This window comes from Catharus ustulatus, chromosome 5, assembly GCF_009819885.2.
Source record: "Catharus ustulatus isolate bCatUst1 chromosome 5, bCatUst1.pri.v2, whole genome shotgun sequence".
NCBI lineage: Eukaryota > Metazoa > Chordata > Aves > Passeriformes > Turdidae > Catharus > Catharus ustulatus.
The window spans coordinates 75683597-75708720 of NC_046225.1; the positions used below are offsets into that span (position 1 = coordinate 75683597).

At 49.8% G+C, this 25124-nt stretch overlaps 1 protein-coding gene across 1 annotated transcript in view; it reads right to left on the minus strand.

The window, feature by feature from the left end:
- Positions 1-1852: 1852 nt before the first annotated feature.
- Positions 1853-25124, minus strand: part of EXOC6B (exocyst complex component 6B) — a 287927-nt gene continuing 264655 nt past the window's right edge. The window contains 2 exon segments of the mRNA XM_033060798.1: positions 1853-3964; positions 13827-13939. Of these exon segments, the coding sequence (XP_032916689.1) occupies positions 3838-3964; positions 13827-13939 (240 nt within the window). The 3' untranslated portion in view covers positions 1853-3837.

The window sequence follows — 25124 nt, forward strand, 5'->3', positions numbered from 1 at the left end:
GGGAAAACTTGGCTTCCACTCTGGGCAATGATGGACACAATGCTCATCCAGGGATTTTCTTCCCTTGGATCCCCCATAATCCGGATCTTCCAGCTCCAGGGGAGATGTGGAATTTTGTCCTGGATGGGATTTGGGGTCGGGTTTTCCCCAGGGATGCACAGAGCCAGACGAGGCGTTAATGAAACAGTTAAATGCTGTAATTGTTTAATTGGAATTACACCAGGATAAATGTCCAACATGCTAATCTAACAGAATTGAACCTGTAAACCATGCAGTCCTTTCTCCAACCACTCCAGCTCTTTTTCCTCTTGGAATCAGTAGCTCTGCTAGCGAGTTTTAAGGAAAAAAAAAAACAACAAAACAAAAACCCAACAAAATTCCCTTTAAAGTTAAACCTAATTTGCTAAATTTTCCCCTTATTGTGCAACGACTTGTGCAAAAAAAGCTGTTTTCACCACCTCAGTTCCCAAAATCAGCTCCTTCCACCCCAAAATCAATGGGAAAAGGCGACCCCGGTGGGAGGGAGGGGTGGGATGTGGGATGGGAGTGGGGGATTTTCCTGGAAAAACAGAATCTGAGGGATGAGCCAAAGGAGCAGCCTGGACAGGACGGGATCCCAGAGCTGCCCGTGGGATTTTTGGGAAGCTGCAGGTGGGGATGGATCCCAGCTCTGGGAAAAGCTTCCCAAATCCAGCAAGGGAGGGGCTGGAGATTGGAGCAGCAGCTTTGGGGTGAAGCAAACCCCCCTGAGCTCCATCCTGGGATTTTTGGGGTGAATCCCAGCCAATCCCAGTGTTCCAGCAGAGCTGGGATCACCCCGGACTCGTTTGGGATGGGATTGGTGGGATTTGTGTTCCCTTGAGCTGCCAGCAGTGGGATAAACACAGAATCGTGCTGGGGGGGTTTCCAGACCTCATAGAGCTGTAGGAAAAATGGGATGGAGATCCCAAAAATCCTGTGGCACCCAGGAATGGGACACAAATCCAACGGGAGTGTGGATTTGAACCCCTCCAAGGTTCAAAAAACACCAAACCCAACCCAGAACAGGGAAAAGCCCAGGGCAGGCAGGAGGCATCCAAGGGTGAGGAATCTCTGCTTGGGATTTGGATTCTGGGTGGAATTGGATCCCAAAATTTCAGCCCAAGGGATGTGACAGCAGCAATGCCCCCGGCTGTGTCCCAGCCTCGCTTCCCAAGGAATTCCCCCAAGGAATTTGGGGTCACCATGACCCTTCCCACAGCTCCTGCCTGAAATTCCACCTTCCCCAAAGCAGCCAGTCCAGGAGAAAACCACCCCAAACCAGCACCATCCCAGCAGGAACTGGGATTGGATCTGGAACAAAGTGCAAAAACCACTGGGAGCTTCTGGCTTGAACTGCAGCCCCAGGAATACCCCAAAAATCCCAGGAAAATCCCTCCTTTCCCACCTCACAGCTGCTGATGGCTCAGGGGGAACATCCTAGGGTTGCAAATTCCCACTCTGGATACCTTTCATAGGATTATTCCCAACTCCTGGAATGCTTGAATACTCCTGAGGAAGCAAAGAAGCCGAATTTGAGTTTCAATATAATTTTTTCCCACTGGTACTGGAATGTATTTGCTGGAGCCAGGAAAAATTACGGGATAATCCAATTTTCTTTTCTTAAAGAATAAAATCCGCTAAGGAATGTTCAGTGGATGTGGAGGGAGGTGTGAGAGCAGAATTATTTATCTTAGGAAAGCTGGAAATCTTGGATTCAGGTCCTGCCCCAGTTTCCCACCCCCCTTTTAAATTCCCTGCAGCCACTTTTCCCTCCTAAGCAATTCCATCCGTGTCGGAGGACACCCATCATTAGGAAGAGACTGAGAGGCCATTTGGGATGTCTTCCAGGTTTTTTTTTTTCTTTTTTTTGGGGCAATCTGTTTAAAAGATTAATTTTGTTTGGAAGGGATGATGGAGCCGCATCTCTGGGAACAAAAAGTTAATTGGGACCAGAGTCCCAAAATCCCATTTTTCATCCCAGGCTCTGACTTGCGGTTCCGGCTCTTGACCTCCCGAGATCAGGAACTCCCTGAACCTCTCCCTTGGCCGGATTTGACTTTCCCAGCAGCAAATCCCGAGTGCCAGGAGGTGGTTTGGAGCATCCCAATCCTGGTTTTTCCTAAAAAGAGCCTGAAGGAGAGAGGAAACGCATCCCAGGTCGCTGCTCCTGGAATTGCAGCTCAGGGAGACGGGAAGGGGATTTGTGGATTTGTGGATTTGGGAAGGGTGGGAGCTGCCTGGAGCTGTGGGGATTTTTTGTGGGAATGCTCCACGGAGTGAAATATTGGAGGGGAAAATGGAATTTCAGGATGGCAGCACAAGATCCTTTCCCTTGTCCCGGGGTTTCTGCTCCTTCTCCGTCCCACCCCCAGAATTCCCATCCCTCGGGGTCATTTCCCTGATCCCTTCTGCCCACGCTGACTCCAACTTTCCTTCACCTGCTGCTTCTCCCTCCATCCCTCTTCCATATCCTTCCAAGAGGAGTTCACAAGGAACCTCCAACCTCTCTCCAAAACCAAGGAATTACAAATTTTCCCTCTTTTTAACAAAAAATAATCCCTTGGTCCCTGTAGCTGGAAATGTCTCCAGGAGTTCATTCCTGACTGTGTTCCCATTAAATTCTGGGACTGAGCCAAACAAACCTTCCCCAAATGAAAAACAACCCCAAAATATTGCTGAGGAGCAAGGAGGGAAGGGAAAACCTCTGGATTAGAGCATCCAGAGGGTTGGGAATGGGTACAGGAGCAGCACCAACCAGGGAGATGAGAATTCCCTTAAAAGGTTTGGGAATGTGGCTGGGTAATGTGAGGAATTAGATGGGAAGGGTGAAAATCCCCCTCTGGAATGGGAATCCTGGGATTAAATCCCATTGGTGACAGCCTGGTTTGAGCAGAGGGGTTCTGGGACAGGGGGAATTTTATCCACAGGCACTTTGGAGCAGCACTGCTCCATGGGGAATCTCCCAGTGCCTCCAGGAGATTCCCACTGGTCTAACTCCAACCAGGGGGATCCAGGGAAGTTTTCCTGCAGGAGGGGAGGGAGGATGGGACATCAGCACGGCAAAAAAAAAGGGAAAAACCCTCCTGGACACTGGGAGATCCAGTGTGAGATCCCTCATCTCTGTGGAGCATCCATCCCCTCCTGCTCCCCACCCATGGATGTGTCCAGCCATGCTCCCAGGGACACATTCCCAGATTATCCTTCCCAAATCCTTCCCAAATTTCATCAAGGAGGCTGCTCCAAACCCTTCTCCATGATCCCACAGCCCCTGGCAGGTCCTGGAGTGGAGCTCAGGGATGGGACATGGGGGAAAGGGTGGCAATTCCAGGGATTTGCAGACCAACGTGGATATCAGGGGAAAAGAGGAGGAAAAAACCTGGGAAATCCCTTTTTCCTACCTAAATCCAAACCACAGGACACACTCAGGGTGACCCTCTGCCCAGAGAACCCAAACCCACGGCTCTTCCCAGATTCCTCTGTTTTCCAAGGGAATAAATTAACAAAAGGAAGGCAGGATGATCCCTTCAATTTGGCTTTGACAACAAAAAAAAAAAGACAAAAACAAAAAACCACCCCAGTCCAGGTGTGAACTTCTCCCAGGCTCCAAGAACTCCCATCACTTCCCAAACCCCTGAAAATAGGAGTTTATCCAGGAGGCTCCTGCCACCACCTCTTTTCCCGGGATTGTTCCCACCGGGAGCGTTTTGCCGTCGGGGGGAGGCTCCGCGGAGACGTTCCAGGCGAATAAAAAAATACAAATCTTCTCTGCCAACGAGATTCCTGAAGTCCTGGCTGCGGGAAGGGGATCCTGATCCCTCAGGAGTGGTGGCTGTTGATGAGGCCACGCAGCTGCTTGGCCACGGTGTCGATCAACTTCTGCTTGTCCCGCTCGTTTTTCCGGAATTGGGCGAAAACGTTGTTCTTCCTGCTGGTGTCCCGCATCCTGCACGGAGCACAAACAGGTGATGGATCAGGGATTGGGAATGTCCAATGGTCTGAGAGGAGGACATGGAATTTCCAGCCTCTACACCAATTTTTAGGAATTTTTCCGGGCACTTTTCAGGGTTTAAACGCCTCCAATTCCAACCATGCCATTTTGGGATCTCCCCAGTTCCCGTTTTTTTTTTCTGGAACTGGGCAAAAAAGTTTTTTTATTGGAGCACAACCAGGTTATGGAACAGGGATTGGGAAATGTCCCAGTGATCTGAGAGGGGAATGTGGAGTTTCCAGCCTCTACACCAATTTTTTGGGGACTTTTCAGGCTTTAAACCCCTCCAATCCCAATCCACGCCATTCTGTGATCTCCCCAGTTCTGGAATTGGGTGAAAATGTTGTTTTTGTAGCACAACCAGGTTATGGAACAGGGATTGGGGAATGTCCAATGGTCTGAGAGAAGGACACGGAATTTCCAGCCTCTACACCAATTTTGAGGGAATTTTCCAGGCACTTTTCAGGGTTTAAATGCTCCAGTCCCAACCAACACCATTTTGGTCTCTCCCCAATTCCCATTCTTTTTTTCCAGAACTGGGTAAAGACTTTTTTTTTTTTGAGCACAAACAGGTTATGGAACAGGGATTAGGAATACCCAGTGCTCAGAGAGGAGGACATGGAATTTCCAGCTTCTACACCAATTTTTTGGGGGAATTTTCAGGGTTTAAACTCCTCCAATCCCAACCACCATTTTGGGGTCTTCCCAGTTCCCGCTCTTTTTTCTGGAATTGTGTGAAAATGTTGTTTTTGGAGCACAACCAGGTTATGGAATAGGGATTGGGAATGTCCAGCACTCTGAGAGAAGCACATGAATTTCCAGCCTCTACTCCAATTTTTGGGGAATTTTTGCTTTAAACGCCTCCAATCCCAATCAACGCCATTTTGGGATCTCCCCAGTTCTGGAATTGGGTGAAAATGTTGTTTTTGTAGCACAACCAGGTTATGGAACAGGGATTGGGAATGCCAGGGGTCTGAGAGGAGGACATGGAATTTCCAGCCTCTACATCAATTTTTAGGGAATTTTTCCAGGCACTTTTCAGCTTTAAACCCCTCAATCCCAATCCACGCCATTTTGGTCTCTCCCAATTTCTGTTCTTTTTTCCACAATGGGGTAAAACTTTTTTTTTGGAGCACAACAGGTTATGGAATATGGATTGGGAATGCCCAGTGCTCAGAAAGGAGGAGATGGAATTTCCAGCCTCTACACCAATTTTTTTTGGGGAATTTTCAGGGTTTAAACCTCTCCAATCCAAATCAACGCCATTTTGGGACATCCCCCAGTTCCCGCTCTTTTTCTGGAATTGGGGTGAAAATGTTGTTTTTGGAGCACAACAGGTTATGGAACAGGGATTGGGAATGTCCAGCACTCTGAGAGAAGCACATGGAATTTCCAGCCTCTACTCCAATTTTGGGAAGTTTTTGCTTTAAATGCCTCCAATCCCAATCAATGCCATTCTGGGATCTCCCCAGTTCTGGAATTGGGTGAAAATGTTGTTTTTGTAGCACAACCAGGTTATGGAACAGGGATTGGGAAATGCCCAGGGGTCTGAGAGGAGGACATGGAATTTTCAGCCTCTAAACCAATTTTAGGGAATTTTCCAGGCACTTTTCAGGCTGTAAACCCCTCCAATCCCAATCCATGCCATTTTGGTCTCTCCCCCAGTTCCCGTTTTTTTTTCCAGAATTGGGCAAAAATGGTTTTTTTTTGGAGCACAAACAGGTTATGGATCAGGGATGGGAATGCCCAGGGATCTGAGAGGAGCATGTGGAATTTCAAGCCTGTGACACCAATTTTTTTTTTAATTTTTCAGGCATTTTTGCTTTAAACCCTCCAATCCCAACCAATGCCATTTTGGTCTCTCACCAGTTTCCCGTTTTTTTTTTCCAGAATGTGGTAAAAACATTTTTTTTTAGCACAAACAGGTTATGGAACGGGGATTGGGAATGTCCAGCACTCTGAGAGGATCACAGGGAATTTCAAGCCTCTACACCAATTATTTTTTTTTAATTTTCCTGGAATTTTTGCTTTAAAACACCTCCAATCCCAATCCACACCATTTTGGTCTCTCCCTAATTCCCATTCTTTTTTTCCAGAATTGGATAAAAGGTTTTTTTTGTAGCACAACCAGATTATGGAACAGGGATTGGGAATGTCTAGCACTCAGAGAGAATCACGTGGAATTTCCAGGCTCTACACCAATTTTTGGGGAATTTTCCAGGCTTTAAACACCTCCAATCCCAATCAACGCCACTTTGGGGTCTGTCCCTAACTCCCAAATGCTAAATCCTAAATCCTCCCTCTTCCAAACAGGGATTTCTCCATCCCCTTGTCACCTTCTGCAGTGGTGATGGAATTTGAGGGGGAAGTTTAAAATCAGCACGGAATCCACAAAATTAAGGATTTTTTACTTAAAACTCGCATACACAAATGTAGCTTTAGGGGAGGCTGGGAAGGTCTGGAGTTGTAAATTTAAATTTGATAAAATATTCCAGGGAATCACAGAATGTTTGGGTTGGAAGGGATCTTAAATCCCTGAAATCCCTGCTGTGGGCAGGGGCATCATTTGCTACCCCATTTTTCCGAATGAATTAAAAAAATATAAATTATATAAATATATATAATTTATATTAAATATAACACGAAATAATTTCCATTCCAGGAAGGAATGCAGCTGTTTGGAAGGAGCACAGCATGTCCAGGAGGTCTCCATAAATCCAGGAGCCCAGCAGAGCAGGAGGTGGGACGTGACCCCACGTGCAAAGCTGGGAGGGGGTTCATGCACTCCTGCATTCCCAGATCCGTATTTTTGGGGGAACAGGGCTCGGGAAATGCTCCAAGGGTGCTGGGAAGGGAAAAAAATCCCACCAGGATCAACATTCCTGCAGCTCCTGAAGGCACAACCTCCCAAAATCCAACCTGCTGGGGCTCAGCTCTTCCCAATTATCCCAATTTGTAAAAGATTTAATGGGTAAATCAGATCTGGCAGGGGCTGAGGGCTTTGGATGCATCCCATAATCCCAGTTTTTGGCTTTGGGGATCTAAAGGAAGTGTTGAAGTGACAGGGACATGGAGCTGGTCATCCTGGGGAGCTGGCACTGGATCATCCCGAGGGTCTGGAGCCAACTGAGCACATCCCAAACTTCTCCAGACTCACAAACAAACATCCAAGGTTTTCCAGGATTCCATCTCCTGGAAAGAGCCACGGGGAATCTGAAATGTTCCCAAAACCAGGCTTGGATTGGGAATGCAGGATAACAGCTTTATCCCAAAGGGGAATTTTCTGGGGTTACCGTGCCCAGAGCCTGGAGCACTTCCAGCCATCAACATCAGCATTTCTTTGGTTTTTCCAGGTTTTTTTAGCTGGAGCAGGTTGGCAGCTGCTCCTCCAGGAGAACCAGGGAGCGACTGTGCCAACGGGAAGCTGAGTTTGGAGTCACCCAGGTCCTGCTGTCGTGGATTTGGGGATAATTATCCTCCCCTGGAGCTCCAAACAGCTCCAGGAGGTTTCCAAGCCTTTCCCCAGGAGAGCTGGGAGCTCTCCCCGGTTCCAGAGGCACATTAGAGGTGCTGGAAGTCGACCTGGACCTTGGGAAAGCTCTTCCACACACTGGGAATTTAGAGCTTTCCAATCCCAGCACCTCTGGGGCCACCTCCCATCCCCTGGGACCTGCTGGGGCCCATGGAATGTTCTGGAAGCAGCGCACATTCCATGCAGGAAAACCTTGGGGTGCCTTGGGAGGGCTGGGAAGGAGCTGGATGGATAAACCAATGGATCAGGATGGAAAGGGATCACAGCTGGAGCCCTGACCCCACAGCAAACCCAGAGGTGGATCTGGGAAATCTGGGAGCTGCTGGAATTTCCAGACACTACTCAAGGTGCAAGCACTGAGATATTAAATACTATTAATTAATTAAATTGCTTGCAGGACACAAAATCCAGCAGGATTTGAGATGGGCTGTGCAGATTCCCAAGTTTGATTTCTCCAAGCAGAGCTTTGGGATAACCATTAACAAACACACAGAGGTGGATCTGGAAAATCTGAGAGCTCTTGGGATCTGCAGACACCATGTGAAGGTGCAAGCACTGAGATAACAACTACTATTAATTAATTAAGATACATGACACAAAATCCTGCAGGATTCAGGTTGGGCTGTGCAGATTCCCTTTGTTTTTGTTTCTCCAAACAGAGCTTTGGGATAACTGGGAGCACCATTAACAAACCCACAAAGGTGGATCTGGGAAATCTGGGAGCTGCTGGAATTTCCAGACACCACATGAAGGTGCAAGCACTGGGATATTAAATAGTATTAATTAATTAAATTGCTTGTAGGACATAAAATCCAGCAGGATTTGAGATGGGCTGTGCAGATTCCCATTTTTATTTCAACAAGCAGAGCTTTGGGATAACCATTAACAATCCCACAAAGGTGGATCTGGAAAATCTGTGAGCTCTTGGGATCTGTAGACACCACTGAAGGTGCAAGCACCGAGATATTAACTATTAATAATTAATTAAGATACATGACACAAAATCCTGCAGGATTCTGGATGGGCTGTGCAGATTCCCAGTTTGATTTCTCCAAGCACAGCTTTGAGATAACCATTAACATGAGCACCATTAACAAACCCACAGAGGTGGATTTGGGAAATCTGGGAGCTGCTGGAATTTCCAGACACCACTGAAGGTGCAAGCACTGAGAGATATTAAATATTGTTCATTAATTAATTTGCTTACAGGACATAAAATCCTGCAGGATTTGAGATGGGCTGTGCAGATCCCCTTTTTTTTTGTTTCTCCAAACAGAGCTTTGGGATAACTGGGAGCACCATTAACAAACCCACAAAGGTGGATCTGGGAAATCTGGGAGCTGCTGGAATTTCCAGACACCACATGAAGGTGCAAGCACTGAGATATTAAATAGTATTAATTAATTAAATTGCTTGTAGGACACAAAATCCAGCAGGATTTGAGATGGGCTGTGCAGATTCCCATTTTTATTTCATCAAACAGAGCTTTGGGATAACCATTAACAAACCCACAAAGGTGGATCTGGAAAATCTGGGAGCTCTTGGGATGTGCAGACACCACTGAAGGTGCAAGCACCGAGATATTAACTATTAATAATTAATTAAGATACAGGACACAAAATCCTGCAGGATTCTGGATGGGCTGTGCAGATTCCCAGTTTGATTTCTCCAAGCACAGCTTTGAGATAACCATTAACATGAGCACCATTAACAAACCCACAGAGGTGGATTTGGGAAATCTGGGAGCTGCTGGAATTTCCAGACACCACTGAAGGTGCAAGCACTGAGATATTAGCTATTAACCATTATTAATTAATTAAGTTGCTTACAGGACAGAAAATGCTGCAGTATTTGGGATGCAGCTCCCCAGTTTTATCTCCCCCAGCAGAGCCTTGGGATGGGGAGGGTTTGGAAGCCGGTCCCAGGATCAGGAGTGAAAGGAAGGGAAAGGAGAGCTCAGCACTGTCCCCACCCCTGTCAACAAACACCACCTCGGAGAGAGCCCAGCTTTGTCTCAATTAATCCGGGAGGGGAGGAAAGCAGCGGGGTAAAAGCTCCTCTTTTAGCTCTAATTAGTGCATTTGGGAGGATCGGGTTGCGCAGGGCCCCGCTCCGGAGGCACTTTGCATTTCCAGCGCTCCGGGCTCCATTGAGAGCGGCACAATCGGGGCCCCGGTAGGTGAGGGTGGAAGCCCGAGACTTCCACCCGGGATATCCTGGGAGAGAGAGGCACAGCGGGCTGATAAGGACACAGATAAACCAGCGGGAGAACGGGTCACGGGCTGAGCCCGGCCCCCAGCAATTCCCGGCGGGATGGGAGGCAGCGGATGTGGATGGAGATCGGGGGGATGGAGATCGGAGGGGATGGGGGGATGGATGGATGGATGGATGGATGGATGGATGGATGGATGGATGGATGGATGGATGGATGGATGGAGAGCCCTCGGAGGGGATCCTTGGAAGTGTTGACCCCTGGGAGATGGACATTGGGGCTCGGAGGACCCTGTCGCTGGTGGGGCTGGATGGGATTTAAGGTCCCTTCCAACCCAAACCATTCCAGGATTCTGGAGCCCCTCTGCTCTGGGAATGTTCCCCTGGAGAAGGAAAAATGCCAGGGAATGCTCAGAGTCCCTGCAGGGGCTCCAGGAGAGCTGGAGAGGGACTGGGGACAAGGGCTGGAGGGACAGGACACAGGGAATGGCTTCACTGGGAAAGGGGAGATTGGGCTGGGATGTGGGGAAGGAATTCCTGCCTGGGCTGGAATTCCCAGATTTGCTGTGGCTGCCCCTGGATGCCTGGAGTGTCCAAGGCCAGGCTGGATCCACCTGGGACAGTGGAAGGTGTCCCTGAACATGGATCAGGTGGAATGGGATGATCCTTAAGTTTCCTTCCAATCCAAACCATTCCATGATTTTCTGACTTTGTAAACGAGCCACGCTGGGGTTTGGTGACATTTTACCACCACGGAGTGTTTGGAGCTGCTCTCCTGCTGTCCCTTCCCAGCCTTTTCCCTGATCCCAGCTCCCTGCCTGTCTCAATTCCCTGGCTCCTCCAGATGCTGCATGGCCAAGCTCCCAGATTTTGGGCGGCCCTTTCTTTCAGCATTTTACTGTTAGTTCCGAATAAACCTCTCACTTCCACACCGTGGCTGCTGGGTCACGGATTCTCTGTGTGTCACAGAATTATTCCAGCTGGAAAAACCCTCCAAGGTCACCAAATCCAACCATCCCCTGGCACTCCCACACCCACTCCTGACCTATGGAATGACCCAGGGATAATAACACAACCCAGGAAATACCAGTATTAGTGACACCAGAGGTGTGGCAGTGGTTTAAACCCAGCCTCTGCTCCGGTTTAGTCCCCGTGTCCCTCCCTGGTGTCCCGAGGTGTGTGACATCCCTTCTCCTCCTCTGGTCAGAGGAGCTGGAGCTTCCCTGGACCATGATGGCACAGAGGGAACCCCAAAGTTCACCAACACCCCAAGGTTGCTCCGAGAATCAGGGAATAATTCAGGTTGGAAGGAACATCTAAACCCACCCAGTGCCAGCCATGGGCACCTCCCACTGTCCCAGGGTGCTCCAAGCCGCAGTGTCCAACTTCCAGGGATCAACATTCCAGGGATGCAGCTGGGTTTGGATGGACTGGCCATGGAATCAGGCCATGAGGAGCAGTGTTAGGTGATTTGGGGTCTCTCTGAGGTGAGGAGTTCAGGGTTGGGGCCACACCTGCAGCAGAGCATTCAAGGCCCCTGGATCCCTGGAAGTGTCCAAGGACAGCGGGGCTTGGAGCAGCCTGGGATGGAGGGAGGTGTCCCTGCCCATGGGATGGGATGGGATTTAAGGTCCCTTCCCACCCAACCCATCCCATGGCTCCACACTGAAAACTCTAAATTCCCACTATTTCCTTGGCTGGCTCTCAGTCCCAGGAGCTGGAAAACGAGCTGGGAGGTCTGCAGGGAGCAGGGAGTGGATCCTTCCCAAGGCAGCTTGGAGCTGGACCAGCGCAGATGATGGGGAGACCCACCAGGGGCAGGCTGGCCGGGGTGACAGGCACAGTAAATCTGGCTTTTGGCGGCCCAGGGCTGGCACAGCCCCCCGGGAGCCAGCCCGGAGCCCCCGGCGCCGCTGCCGGCACCGCTCCAGGGCCGGGATGGGGCCGTGGGGAGCGTCTGAACCGCGCTCAGAGCAGGGCTGAGGGAGCCAGGGAGGGCAACGGGGACATGGGGTGGGAATGTAGACATGTGGGAGTGTAGGGATGTGGAAATGTAGAAATGCAGAAATGTAGAAATGTAGAAAAGTAGAAATACAGAAATACAGAAATGTAGAAAAGTAGAAATACAGAAATACAGAAATATAGAAATGCAGAAATACAGAAATGTAGAAAAGTAGAAAAGTAGAAACGTAGTTACATAGAAATATAGAAAAGTAGAAATACAGAAATGTAGTTATGTAGAAATGTAGTCATGTAGAAATATAGAAACATAGAAACGTAGAAATATAGAAATATAGAAATGTGAAAATGTAGAAATGTAGGAATATAGAAATGTAGAAAAATAAAAATTTAGAAATATAGAAATACAGAAATATAGAAATATAGAAATATAGAAATGCAGAAATATCGAAAAGTAGAAATATAGTTACGTAGAAATATAGAAAAGTAGAAATACAGAAATGTAGAAAAGTAGAAATATAGAAATGTAGGAACATGGAAATATAGAAATACAGAAATGTAGAAATGTAGAAATGCAGAAATATAGAAATAAAGAAATGTAGAAATATAAAAAAGTAGAAAAGTAGAAATGTAGAAATACAGAAATGTAGTTATGTAGAAATATAGAAAAGTAGAAATATAGAAACATAGAAATTTAGAAATATAGAAACATAGAAATATAGAAATGTAGAAATGTAGAAATATAGAAATGTAAAATATAGAAATGTAGAAATATAGAAAAGTAGAAATGTAAAAATTTAGAAATACAGAAATGTAGAAATATAGAAACATAGAAAAGTAGAAATGTAGAAAAGTAGAAAAGTAGAAATATAAAAATACAGAAACACAAATAATTAGGAAAGAAAATCTAGAAATAGAAATTAAAATATAGAAATAGAAGTCAAAATAGAAATAAATGTAACTATAGAAATAAATAGAAATATAGAAATAAAAACAGAAATATAGAAATAAATAAAAATATAGAAATAAAAATAAATTAAAAAAGAAATATATAGAAATAGAAATAAAGAAATATAGAAATATAGAAATAAATAGAAATATAGAAATAAATAGAAATAAAAATATAGAAATAAATATAAACAGAAATACAGCAATGCAGAAATAAATAAAACTCAAAATACAGGAATAGAAATAAAAATAAATAGAAATACAGAAATGCAGCAATAGAATGGAATAAAATTGAATATTCTCAGGTGGAAGGGAACCTACAACAACACAATCCAACTGCCCGACCGCTTCACAACTGAAATATAGAAACACAGAAATACAGAAATACAGAAATACAGAAATACAGAAATACAGAAATACAGAAATACAGAATGGTGGGATTCAGGACAAGGGATAAAATGAGAATTTCCATCTGAGCTCCCAGTGTCCACCCAGAGCCCAGATCTCTGCTCACAGGGATGGAACGAGCTGCTGGAGCAAGGATGGGGCTGGGAATTTGTAGGAGTGATGGTGGGCAGGACAGAGAGACAGATCTGTAAAGCCAGGTCTGGAACCTGTGTTCAGTGCAAAGGGCAAAACAGCTCGGAGCAGGGCAGGGAGAGAGAAGAGAAAAGAAAGAGGCAGGAGGGTGGTGAGAGAGAGCTGAGAGCTGAGAGGGAAAGCTCAGAGAGCGAGGTTCTCCTCACAGCACAACAAATCTGTGCTGGATATTCTCATTTCCACTGACCAATCTAACACAGGGTACAAATCCTACAGCATTCACACACAGCCTGTAGGAATCACTGCATTGCCACACTGGGTTACACTTTAAACCCCAAAACCTTCTCTGTGCACCCTCCTGCCAGGCCAGCAGGGTCTTCTCTGAGCCTGGGGCTGTCTGCAGGCAGAGGGGATTGCTCACTCCAGAGGGGATGACTTTCAGCTGCCATTCTATTGTTTTCTAGTTATTCAGTAACCAAGGTTTGCTATCTCAGAGATGGCTTTCATTGCAATCTCTCTTATATTTCTATATTCTCAAACTCTTTTTCCAGGCAATCATATCGATAAGGTTTTCCTGTTTCATCCTCTCCAGCAGGAATTCTCCCAGGATTTGGGAGCCACACTCACTTTTCCAGCAGGACCAGGGCTGTGGTGGGGTTCACACGAAGGTACTTGCACGTGGGCTGTCCGTAGTCGGCCAAATACGTCGACCAATCCCACTGGATGAACAGATCCAGGAGCTGGAAAGGAAAAACAAACGGGGTTTGAAAAGGCTGGAAAAGGGTGCAGATGTTCCCCTGGAACCTGGCAGAGGTGGAGTTATCCATAAAAATAAATGAATGCAGGCTTTAAAAATTTAGTTGTTAGTATTTCATCACTAACTTGGTTGTAAGTCATTAATTACTTAGGAATATTTAATGTTAATTAATGCAGGGCTATGTTAATTTAGCCATTGAGGATTCCTGCTCCGTGATCCCTATTTTTGGGGACTTTTTTTAGGGTTTTGAGGTCTGGACACCTCGAGGATTTAGGTGACAAACAACCCCAGTGCCCTGATGCTCTCAGCTGTGGCAGGAGGAAAATTTCGGGGTCAAAGCCACCACAAATTTCTTCTGTCCCCAAAAAAACCTTTTTCTAACCATTCCCCAGGGATTTCTCAGCACCCCTGGTCCATCCCAACACCCTCCAAGAGCTCTGGAAGTGCTCCAGAGCTCCCTGAGGAGCTCAGGGGGTTATTCTGGGTGAGAGATGGGAGTCCCAGGTGCTTTCCAGACGCTGCTGAGAGAAACCACCAGGCCTTGGCAGCAGGAGAAGGAAAAGGGATTAACTCGGCCATCCGTGACCGTCCCCGCTCCAGACCGCCAAAATTCCCACCTGCAGCCCTTCGTGGCCACAGGTGACCCCAATCCTCCCAGCCAGGTGAGGGATGGGCAAACAACAGCCCAGGTTGCTCAAATACCCTCTTCCCACATCGTTCCCATCTTTATTTTCCTTAAAAACCAGGAGCTGCCATGCCCTCCTCACACAAGGATCTCCTCACCTCAATGAGGACTTGGCTTCTTCACCCACCCATGAAGGCACAGCCCAGTTCCCTAAATGCCCTCTTCCCAAATCGTTACTATCCTTGTTTTCCTTAAAAACCTGGCAGTTCCATGCCCTCCACACATGGATCTCCTCACCTCAACGAGGACATGGCTTTTCCACCCCACCCATGAGGGCACAGTCCAATGCCCTCTTCCCACAGCATTCCCATCCTTATTTTCCCTAAAAACCAGGCACTTACATGCCCTTCACACACATGGATTTCCTCACCTCAACGAGGACTCAGCTTTTCCACCCACCCATGAGGGCAATGAGGGCACAGTCCAATGCCCTCTTCCCACAGCATTCCCATCTTTATTTTTCTTAAAAAACTGGCACTTCCATGTCCTACCCCCACATGGATCTCCTCACTCAGTGAGGACTTGGGTTTTCCAGCCCACCCATGAAGGCAATGAGGGCACAGTCCAATGCCCTCTTCCCACAGCATTCCCATCCTTATTTTCCTTAAAAACCTGGCACTACCATACCCTCCCCACATGTGGATGTCCTCACCTCAACAAGGACTCAGCTTTTCCACCCCACCCATGAGAGCACAGTCCAATGCCCTCTTCCCACATCATTCCCATCCTTATTGTCCTTAAAACCCAGGAGCTGCCATGTCCTCCCCAAACATGGATCTCCTCACCTCAGTGAGGACTTGGCTTCTCCACACACTCATGAGGGCACAGTCCAATGCCCTCTTCCCACAGCATTCCCATCCTTATTTTCCATAAAAACCCGGCACTTCCATGCCCTCCACACGTGGATCTCACCTCAACGAGGACTCGGCCTCTCACCCACCCATGAGGGTACAGTCCAATGCCCTCTTCCCACAGCATTCCCACCTTTGTTTTCCATAAAAACCCAGTACTTCCATACCCCCCACATGTGGATCTCACCTCAACGAGGACTCGGCCTCTCACCCACCCACAGGCAGGGCCCGGCACTCCCGCACCGCCGCCATCACCTCTGCCCCGTCCACAGCAGGTTAATTAATTAAGAGCTCCTCGTTCCCCCGCCTTCCCAAAGACCCCTGTGTCTTGGAGCGCTGTGACCACTCTATTTGGGGACAGGCTGCCAAGCGCGTGGACGTCTTCATCGCGCCGCGGTGCCCAGCGCCGGGGCCGGGACAGGCCGGGCCCGGCCGCGGCCAAGCGGGGCCCATAGAGGCCTCATTGTCCCCGCGTCTCCATGGTTTTCCTGGAGGCCCCGGCGCTGTTTAACAACGCATCCTGCCCCGCCAAGAAGGGGATTTAGCTCCTCCGAGACCTCCAGATACAAAACAAAAATGTGCAACAAGATTCTTTTTGACTATGTAGGTCAGGGCAAGGAAAACAAGCTGTTGGGAACAATCCCCCGGGCTGGCGGGGGGGACGGATTAGCCGGGACCTAAGAGGGCTTTTCCAGCCCGGGTCCCGCTCGGCTTTGTCCGGCGGGGCCTTTGTGTTGAACTACAAACCCGAGCTGAACATCATTGGCAGGAGGTTTTTTCCAAGGGGGCACCTTCGAGAGAGACAACCTTAAATATGATTTCACAGGCGCTTTTCAGGCCGAGCGCCGGGGGCCAAAACGCTTCCGCGGGGCTTGGCGGCTGCTGGGAGGAGTTGCATGGTTGTACAGGCTCAAAGGGAACCCCCACAACGCACCAAAGGCCTCTTGCTGGTGGCCCCCGGGAGGCTGAACGTGCCTCGGGCAAATCCCAAACAAAGCCCGAGCCGAGGTCTTGCCATGGAAAATGCGGGGCCAGGTAGCTCCTCCGTGGGGAGCGGGGATGAAGAGCCAGGAGGGAAGGGGTGAAGGAAGAGAGGAAATAAAAAGGTGAGGATTACAAAGGGGTTTGGAGAAGATGGAATTAAAAGGTTAGGAGTTGCTCTGGAAGAGGCTCGGGAGTGGTGCAGGAGCTCAGAGGGACAAGGAGCTGCTCCCAAGGTTGGAGATCTGGCGGAGCTGGGAATGTTCCCCTGGAGAAGGGAGAATCCCAGGGAATGCTCAGAGTCCCTGCAGGGGCTCCAGGAGAGTTGGAGAGGGACTGGGGACAAGGGCTGGAGGGACAGGACACAGGGAATGGCTTCACTGCCAGAGAAACTCCAGTGACCTGGAACCACCGACAGCCGCTCTACACGAGCCCAGGTGTGCCCAGATGTGCCCAGGTGTGCCCAGGTGGCCAAGAAGGCTAAGGGCAGCTGGGGTGGGCCAGCACTGGGGTGGCAGCAGGACCAGGACAGTGCCTGTCCCCTGTGCTGCCACCGGTGAGGCCACAACCTCAAATCCTGGGGCAGTTTTGGGCCTCTCCCAACAAGAGAGAACCTGAGGGGCTGGAGCGTGTGCAGGGAAGGGAACGGAGCTGGGAAGGGGCTGGAGAATTCCTGAGGGAGCTGGGAAGGGGCTGGAGAATTCCTGAGGGAGCTGGGAAGGGGCTGGAGAATTCCTGAGGGAGCTGGGAAAGGGCTGGAGAATTCCTGAGGGAGCTGGGAAAGGGCTGGAGAATTCCTGAGGGAGCTGGGAGGGCTCAGCCTGGAGAAAAGGAGGCTGAGGGGGCCCTTGTGGCTCTGCACAAGTCCCTGCCAGGAGGGGACACCGGGGGGGATTTGGGATCTGATCCCAGGGAACAGGGACAGGACACAGGGAACGGCCTCAGGGTGGATATTTGGGAATTCCAAATATCCAGGGCTGTCCAACCTGATGGAGTTCCTATCCCTGGAAGGATTCTAAGGACGTGGCACTTGGGGACATGGCTCAGTGGTGGCCTTGGCAGCGCTGCAGAGAAGCTGGACTCCATCTCCGAGCTCTTTTCCAACCTCAGTGATTCCACGGCTCCCAACGCTCCCACCTCAGCCTGGACCTTCCCGGAGCTCTCACGGAGCCAGACCACCCCCAGGTGGCTCCCGACAGTGACGGATGGGCTGTGTATTTTCCAACTCTTTGCCCACATCCATCTTTTTTGGCTCGGCAGGTCCGAGTTCGGCTGGGGCCAGCACCTTTGGCCCCGGCTGCCGGCGCTGCTCCGGAGGGGAGAGGTCCTGCAGGAGGAAACCCGAAGGCTCGGGGAGAGCTGCCTCCAGACGATTTATCTGTCACATAAATGTGGTTTTATTGGTTTTACTGCTTCAACTTTTCACCTCTGCTGCTAAATCTGAACGGGCCGAGGGGAGAGGGAAAAAAGGGAAAAGGGAAGAAAGCCGGCGGCGCGGGGCTGCCGGGGGAGTTTCCAAATCAAATATGCAAATACCATTAATGCTTTAAACTGGAGTCTCCCTTTCAAGGCCATAAATCAAACTCGACAGCACATCCACTGCAGGGGGGGAAGGAAAAGGAGAGGAGGGAAAGGGAAAGGAGAGGAGGGAAAAATTAAGAGGAGCTTTCACCACGATGATGTGGAGGAGGGATAAGATCAGGAAGCTGCAGATGTGCTCGGGGCTGGGAACCTGCAGCTTCTTGGGGTTCCAGGAGCAGGTAAAAGTGCAGGTACAGCTTTATAAACATGGAGAAATGGAGGATGGTTTTAAAAAAAAAAGGTATTAAAAAGTACTAAGATTGGTTTTATACACATGCACGAGCTTGTATTCAAACTGAAGTGTAGAACTCAAGAGAAGGAAATGCTGAAATGAAAGAATTAAACTGGGAGCCAGTTCCCAGCCCTGGCCCAGGCTCCCCTAGGAAGAACTCTCCCCCCTCCCCGTGATTCATGGAATCACGGAATCATTTAAACTGGAAAAGACCTTTCACATCATCAAATCCAACCACCAGCTCTACCTCAAAACCACTTCCTTTCCACCCCCCACCACCTCAAACTCTTCCCAAACGTCCTTTTCATCCAGGCAGGCAGATTTTTCAGCCCCTCACCTCAAGCATGGGGCGAGGACGGCTGGAAGGTCCTGGCAGGAGGAAACCAGGCCATGGTTGGACTCCACATCCCCCTCCAGATGGAAGGGGAGCAGGGACAGTTTGTTCTGTCTGACGACAGCGCGGAATCTGGATCGAATCCTCCCGGCCAAGCCAGGAGCGCTGGAATGTGAATCCAAACCGACTCCAAACACGGTTTGTGAGCCCTGCCAGAGCTCCTGGAAGCTGATCAAAGCCACCACTGGTGTTTGCACGCTCGCACCCGTGTCACAGCCGTGGGATGGTTTGGGATGGAAGGGAACTCAGAGCCCAGCCAGATCCAAACCCATGGGCAGGGACACGTCACACTGTCCCTGCTCCGAGCCCCAGTGTCCAGCCTGGCCTTGGACACTGCCAGGGATCCAGGGGCTGTGACTGCCCCATCTGGCCCAGCATCCCCCGACAGGGAATGGCACCAAAAGCTGCAGGAATTTCCCATGGGAATGCACCAGTTTGCCCAGGAAAAGGGATGGGATTTGGTTGCATAGGAGACATCCCCTCATGGTGGTTTTCCAGTCTTTTAGGGGTGGATACCAGGAGGAGGAGGAAGATCTCTGGATCTGGGAGAAGACAAAGAGCAAAGGCTCCAAAGTGCCACAGGAAAAGTTTGATCTCCACACAAGAAAGAAATCCCTTGGAATTCCCATCTTCCACTGGGACAACTTCCCCACTGCTGGAGGTTTTTGGGATGCACAGGACAGGATTCCTTCCATCCATTCCTTCCCCACACCAGGCTGGACCAGGTGAGCCCTCGAGGTCCCTCCTGACCACGGTGGTTCTGTGATTCCATCCCAGAAAAAAACTTCCCTCTGATCCACCAGGGGAGCACTGAGATGGATTTGGTGGGATTGGACAGATTTGGATCCCACCATGATGGACTGGAGAGGACTCTCCTCTGCCAGCACCACCCCAGCAGATGAGATGCTGCCAGTGTTGGTGGGAAACATTCCATAAAGAACTTCCCATCAACCTTCCCTTCAACAAAAGCCTAAATTTGGGAATTCACTCCTTGTTTCTCCAAGCACACCCAGCTGGGTCGAGCTCTTCCTTGTGGTGGGATTTTGGGGACACTCAGATCCCCACAGGGGTTATGGCCAAGCTTTTTTATGTCCCCAGGGCATGGAAAAGCATGAGTTGAGTTGGGTTTGGCATCCTCCCAGCTGGAAGCAGCATTCCTGCCCTGAACCCTTCTGAGGGCCACATCCATGAGCTGGGTCACGTCCCTGAGTGCCCACTCTGCTTTTCCATGGAAGAAGGAGGGAATATTTTCAGATCCAAGGTGAAAACAGCTCTCAAAAGCTCCACTACCCCTCCTTGTCCTCACCACCACAGTCTGATGTTCCTCCTCCTGGGTTTTTTTGTACTGCAATGAACAACCTTTGACCCAACACTTTCACAAACCAGCAGGGATTTGGACAAGATCACACCCTGAAATTGTAAACCTCGGGAGAAATTCCCTCCGAAAAGCTCCTTTCCAGCTCCTCAGGGAAGTTGTGTCACCTGGAGCACAGCAGAAGATGCTCCAGTGGGATCAGAAAACAGTGCTCAGACCCAGTCCTGCTGGGAACTTCCATGAATGACACAAAACTACGGAAAACCAGCGGCAATTCCCAGTTTGTCCACGTCCACAACCCATCCCACTCTGGGATGGAGCAGCCCCTTCCACCATCCAGCAGGGAATTGTTCTGGATTACAAAAACCCGAGGGGCTTCCAGCAGCAGCAGCCACGGACAAGCACAGCCCAAATAATTTATTTTGGGGAGGTTTCAATTACGCCTCGTGGGAAAGGAATACTGAAAGAGAAAGAAATATTCCAACCCCTGGGAAGACGTGGGGTTTGGACAATAGTGTTCCCAAAAAGAAAAGGCACCGGGAATTGGAACATGATGTTTGTTGTTGAATTGTGAAAAGGCACGGAGGGGAAATCATGGCCTAAGTGAAAACAGGAACGGATTTGTCACTGGTTTCACTGGAAAGGAGGAATTGCTCTGGAAGTTGGGTGTGCTTTGGGTCAGGGGTTGGAGAGCACCCGCAGGGAATTGGTGATGGATGAGGAAAGGGATCCACACAGGGAAGGGAAATCATAATTTAGGTGCTTCCCTAATTACCTGGATTTCTGGGAATTGCTACAGATCCAAGAGTCCTGCCTGGACCTCTCTGTGAGGCACAACAGCCCCAGGTGACTCCTCTAGGTCCCCTGGGATGTCCCACCCAGAGATGTCCTCCTGGAGAGAGCAGAACCAACTCCAAGCTCCTCACCTCACATTTAACTGGGTTGATCTTGCAAGTTAAAAGCAGTAATTTAATTTTTTTTTCTCTGTATATCTCTAAAAGTCAAATAGTTCCTGGAAAAAACAAAAAAACCCAAAAAACCAAACAAACAAACAAAAAAAACCCAACCAAAAAACTCCCAAAACAACACAGGAGAGGAATCTGGAAGGCTTTATGACAGCTGGGACAGTTTGTAACCGAGAGAGGTTTGAGACCAACAAAACCCAAATCTGTCCAGTCTGGATTATTTTCAGCTTCACATTATTGCCTGTTTATAGTTCTTGCACTCCTGATAGCCAGATTTCCAGGGAAAGGGCTCCACAAAGCCTTTCTGCACAGAGAGATCCCCTGGCTTTCCAGCTGCAAACATTCATGGTTTATTAGGAGGAAAACCTCTGGCTTTCCACCTGCTTTGAAGCCACGCTGGAATTGCACGGCGTTGACTTTTCTCCTCTTCCCCAAGGAATTCCTTCCAAGGGTCTCGTTAAAAAATTGCAGGATTTTACCACAGATTTGTGTTTTAGCACCAGGAGCAGCTGAGGGAGATGGGGAAGGGGCTCAGCCTGGAGAAAAGAGGGATCAGGGGGGATCTGGTGGCTCTGCACAATTCCCTGACAGGAGGGAGATTTGGGATCTTATCCCAGGGAACAGGGACAGGAGAGCTGTGCCAGGTTGGAAATTGGGACAATTCCTTCCTGGAAAGGGCTGTCCAGTGGGGACACTGAGGATCAGCCCTGGAAAGTCCCCCCAAAGCTGCGCTCTAGGCCTGGCTTTAGTCACCCACTGGATCTCTGCCCGCAGGGAAAGCTCCGCTAAATTCTAGGGAAATCCCGAGTTTCTCTCACCCACGGCAGCACAGCCCTTGGAAAATACAAAAGAGCAAGGCCTGAAAATGATTTGGTGCAAAACCCCTGGGATTTCAGCGTTCAGGACAACACCCGGACAGGGGAATTTTGTGAACGGCCATGGGAACAGAAGCAAAGAGGAGCTGCTGGGTTTGCACTCCTAAAAATATCCCCTTGGACTCATCCCGTTCTCCAGGCAGGTTCAGGAGTGTGCAGGGAAGGCTGGGCGTGGATTCCCACCCTCCAGACCCCAAAGGGGACAATACTGGGCGGGAGCCAGGAGGAATGAAAGAGCCTCGGAAGAGCGTCCCGCAGGGAATCCCACTGTTGAATAAGGCTTGGCTTTTCCATTGAGCTGCCACAAAAGGGGGATTCATTCCCCAGGCCAGGAGGGCTCCTGGAGCAGCATCCCCCGGATCAGGTTCTGCTGGAGCTGCACCCCACAAGGATGGAGCTGGATAAACCCTCCACGTGGGATCAGCCCCCAACACCTGATGGATGTTGGGGAGAAACGTCCCCAGCGGGGATGAAATTCAGGATGTGATGTTTAGAAAGCCCTCAGGGTGTTGATAATTATCCATGGAGGTCGTTTTGGGGAGAAGAAGGTGGATTTTGGAAAAGTTGGGAGTCAATGGCTCCGTGCTCAGGTGTCCCATAAATCAGGAATTCCTTTTCCAGTGCTGCATTCCCCCTTCTGGGCTTCCCTGCCTGACCCACACTGGCCAAATCAGTGGCTTCAAAGAAAACATTAGGAGTTAATAGGAAAATTAGGAATTTCCAATTAGGAATTAATTGGAAAATCCCAATATTTCAGCAGAAGAGGATCCTCTAGTCAGGGAAGAGCAACCACGAGCACAAAAAAAAGCACAAAAATAGAAAAGGAGGGTTCAGAGGGGACAAACCAGGAGTTGTCCAAATAAACCCCTAGGAAACACCTCCAGCTTCATCCCAATTGGGAAAAAATCATCCCAAAAAGGAGAAAAAAAAAAATCACTTTAATGTCACTTTTCCATGAGGGAGTTTTCCCTCTGAGGGATCCCACCAGCAGCAGGGAACGGCTGAGCAGCAAATCCTGAGGATTCCTCCTTTCCTCGGTGCCAAAACCCTGTGGGGTTTGGGATATTTGGACCAAACCTCTCCTGATATCCCCAAAAACCAGCAGCACCAGCTCCCTGAGCCCCACGGGGCCAAGCCCTCCACGCTTCTCCTTCCTGTCGCCGCTCAGCTGATGCCAAATCCGCCGCGATCTCGCATTTTTTCCTTGTGTTTACACGTTAAAAAAGGGGCTAAAAAAAAAAAAGGAAAAAAAAAAAAAGGAGGTGACCTCTTGCTCACCCCGGGCGGGCTGTGAGGAGCCGCCGCTGCCTTCACCTCCGGCTGAACTTCCAGATTATCTCAGCCAAGATTCACCTTGCACTGAACTTGTACCCGGAGCACGGCACAGTCACGGAGCCCTGATTAAACATTGCAGCACCACGGGGCCATAAATTTATACATTTAATGAGGATTAGCGGCGCTTCCTCCCGCCCTCCTCGGGCTGGGGACCCATGGGAGCGGACATGGAAAAGCTGGGAATAGGCAGGAGATGGAGCAGCTCCTGCGCTGTTCCCTGCGTCAAATCCCGCGGGAGCAACCATGGCATGACCCATGGAAGGCCTCCCACCCAAGAGAACTCAGGAAAAAGCAGGAATGCAGCGGGACACGGCGCTCCAGGAGCCCGTGGGTCCCTTGGCCCAGCAGGAAACCATCCGAGGGCCGTGGCCTCCTAAACTCTGGCTGCCCTCTTCGCACCGAGCGCCGCATCCCAGCCGTGCTCCCGTCTCTTTTCCAGGACGGACGCGTGACGGGAGGCTGCCTCCTCCTCCTCCTCCTCCTCCTCCTCATCCTCCTGCTGCTGTTGCTGTCCCAGCTGCCACGGAGGGAACAGGGAACAGGAAAGCTCCACGCTCGCCGACGCCGGCCGGGGTCACTCGGCCGCGCCAGGGGAGAACGTCTGGGCGGCGAAATGGATCCGCTCAAGTTCAAGTGCTTGGAATGCCTCCCTCTTTTTTTTTTTTTTTTTCTTTTTTTTTTTGAAGAAACTAAACTAATACATCCCTGCTTTTCCCTGATAACTTCCTCCTTTTCCCTCGGAGGTTTTTGTTTAGCAGATCCATTGTTCTCGGCCAGCCTTGCCCTGGGGTCCAATTTGAGAGCGTTCTCATTTTTCCCCCCTATGTAACTGATGCTTATTTCTTTAAGCTCCACTGTAAACACAAAGCGCACGGCAGAGCCCTGGCCCGGCTTTGCAGGAGGCAGCCCCAGCCCTGGAACTGCTTCTCCGTGGGGTTTTTTTATTGGAAACAAAAGGATTGGGTCTCCTTGCTCCAAGGAGTCAAACACCTGCGGGATGCGGGAACCCGCGGGTGGTCCGGCGGCTCCCTGACCCTTTTCTGCTTCCAGAAACGTGGTTTTGCTAATTAAAGACTTCTTGATTGTTCATTAGGGGCAGGGGGTTGAGGCAGCAGGACCTGTTGGAGGTGGGCTGAAGGTTTTTGGGGTGCTCAAGGTGAAGGAGGAGGCACCAGAGCATCCCCTGGGAAGGGACACAAATATAAACTGAAATATAAAATAAATCCTTGGAAGAGCTGAGAGCATCTTGGATGGTCCCAGGACACACCAGGAGATGGGATTTGGGAAGGGTGGGTGACAAGACCACCACTGCCCCTGTCCCCAAGTGCCACATGCACAGGGCTCTGAAATCCCCCAGGGATGGGCACTGCAAACCTCCCTGGGCACCTCCAACCCCTGCCTTTTCCATGGAGAAATTCCCCAATTCCCACCCTGAGCTGTTCCCTGTGTCCTGTCCCTGTTCCCTGTTCCCAGATCCCAAATCCCCTCAGTGTCCCCTCCTGGCAGGGAGTTGTGCAGAGCCACAAGGGCCCCCTGAGCCTCCTTTTCTCCAGGCTGAGCCCTCCCAGCTCCCTCAGGGATTCTCCAGCCCCTTCCCAGCTCCCTCAGGAATTCTCCAGCCCCTTCCCAGCTCCCTCAGGAATTCTCCAGCCCCTTCCCAGCTCCTGGAAAAGTTTTCCCAAAGTGGAAGTGTCCCAGGCCAGGCTGGACAGGGCTTGGAGCACGCTGGGATGGGGAAGGTGAGGAATGGGGTGGATCCAGGTTCTTTCCCACCCAACCTGTTCCAGGATTCCATGGTAAAAGAGGATTTAACATTCCCACTCACTCCAGGTCTGCCTGGGAGCATGGCCAGCCTCTTTCCCCCTGCACAAACCTCCTCCTGTGGAGAAAGCCCTGAATTTACCTGAACCTGTTCCCTTTTTGGCCGACCCAAACCATCTCAAGCACTCGGAAT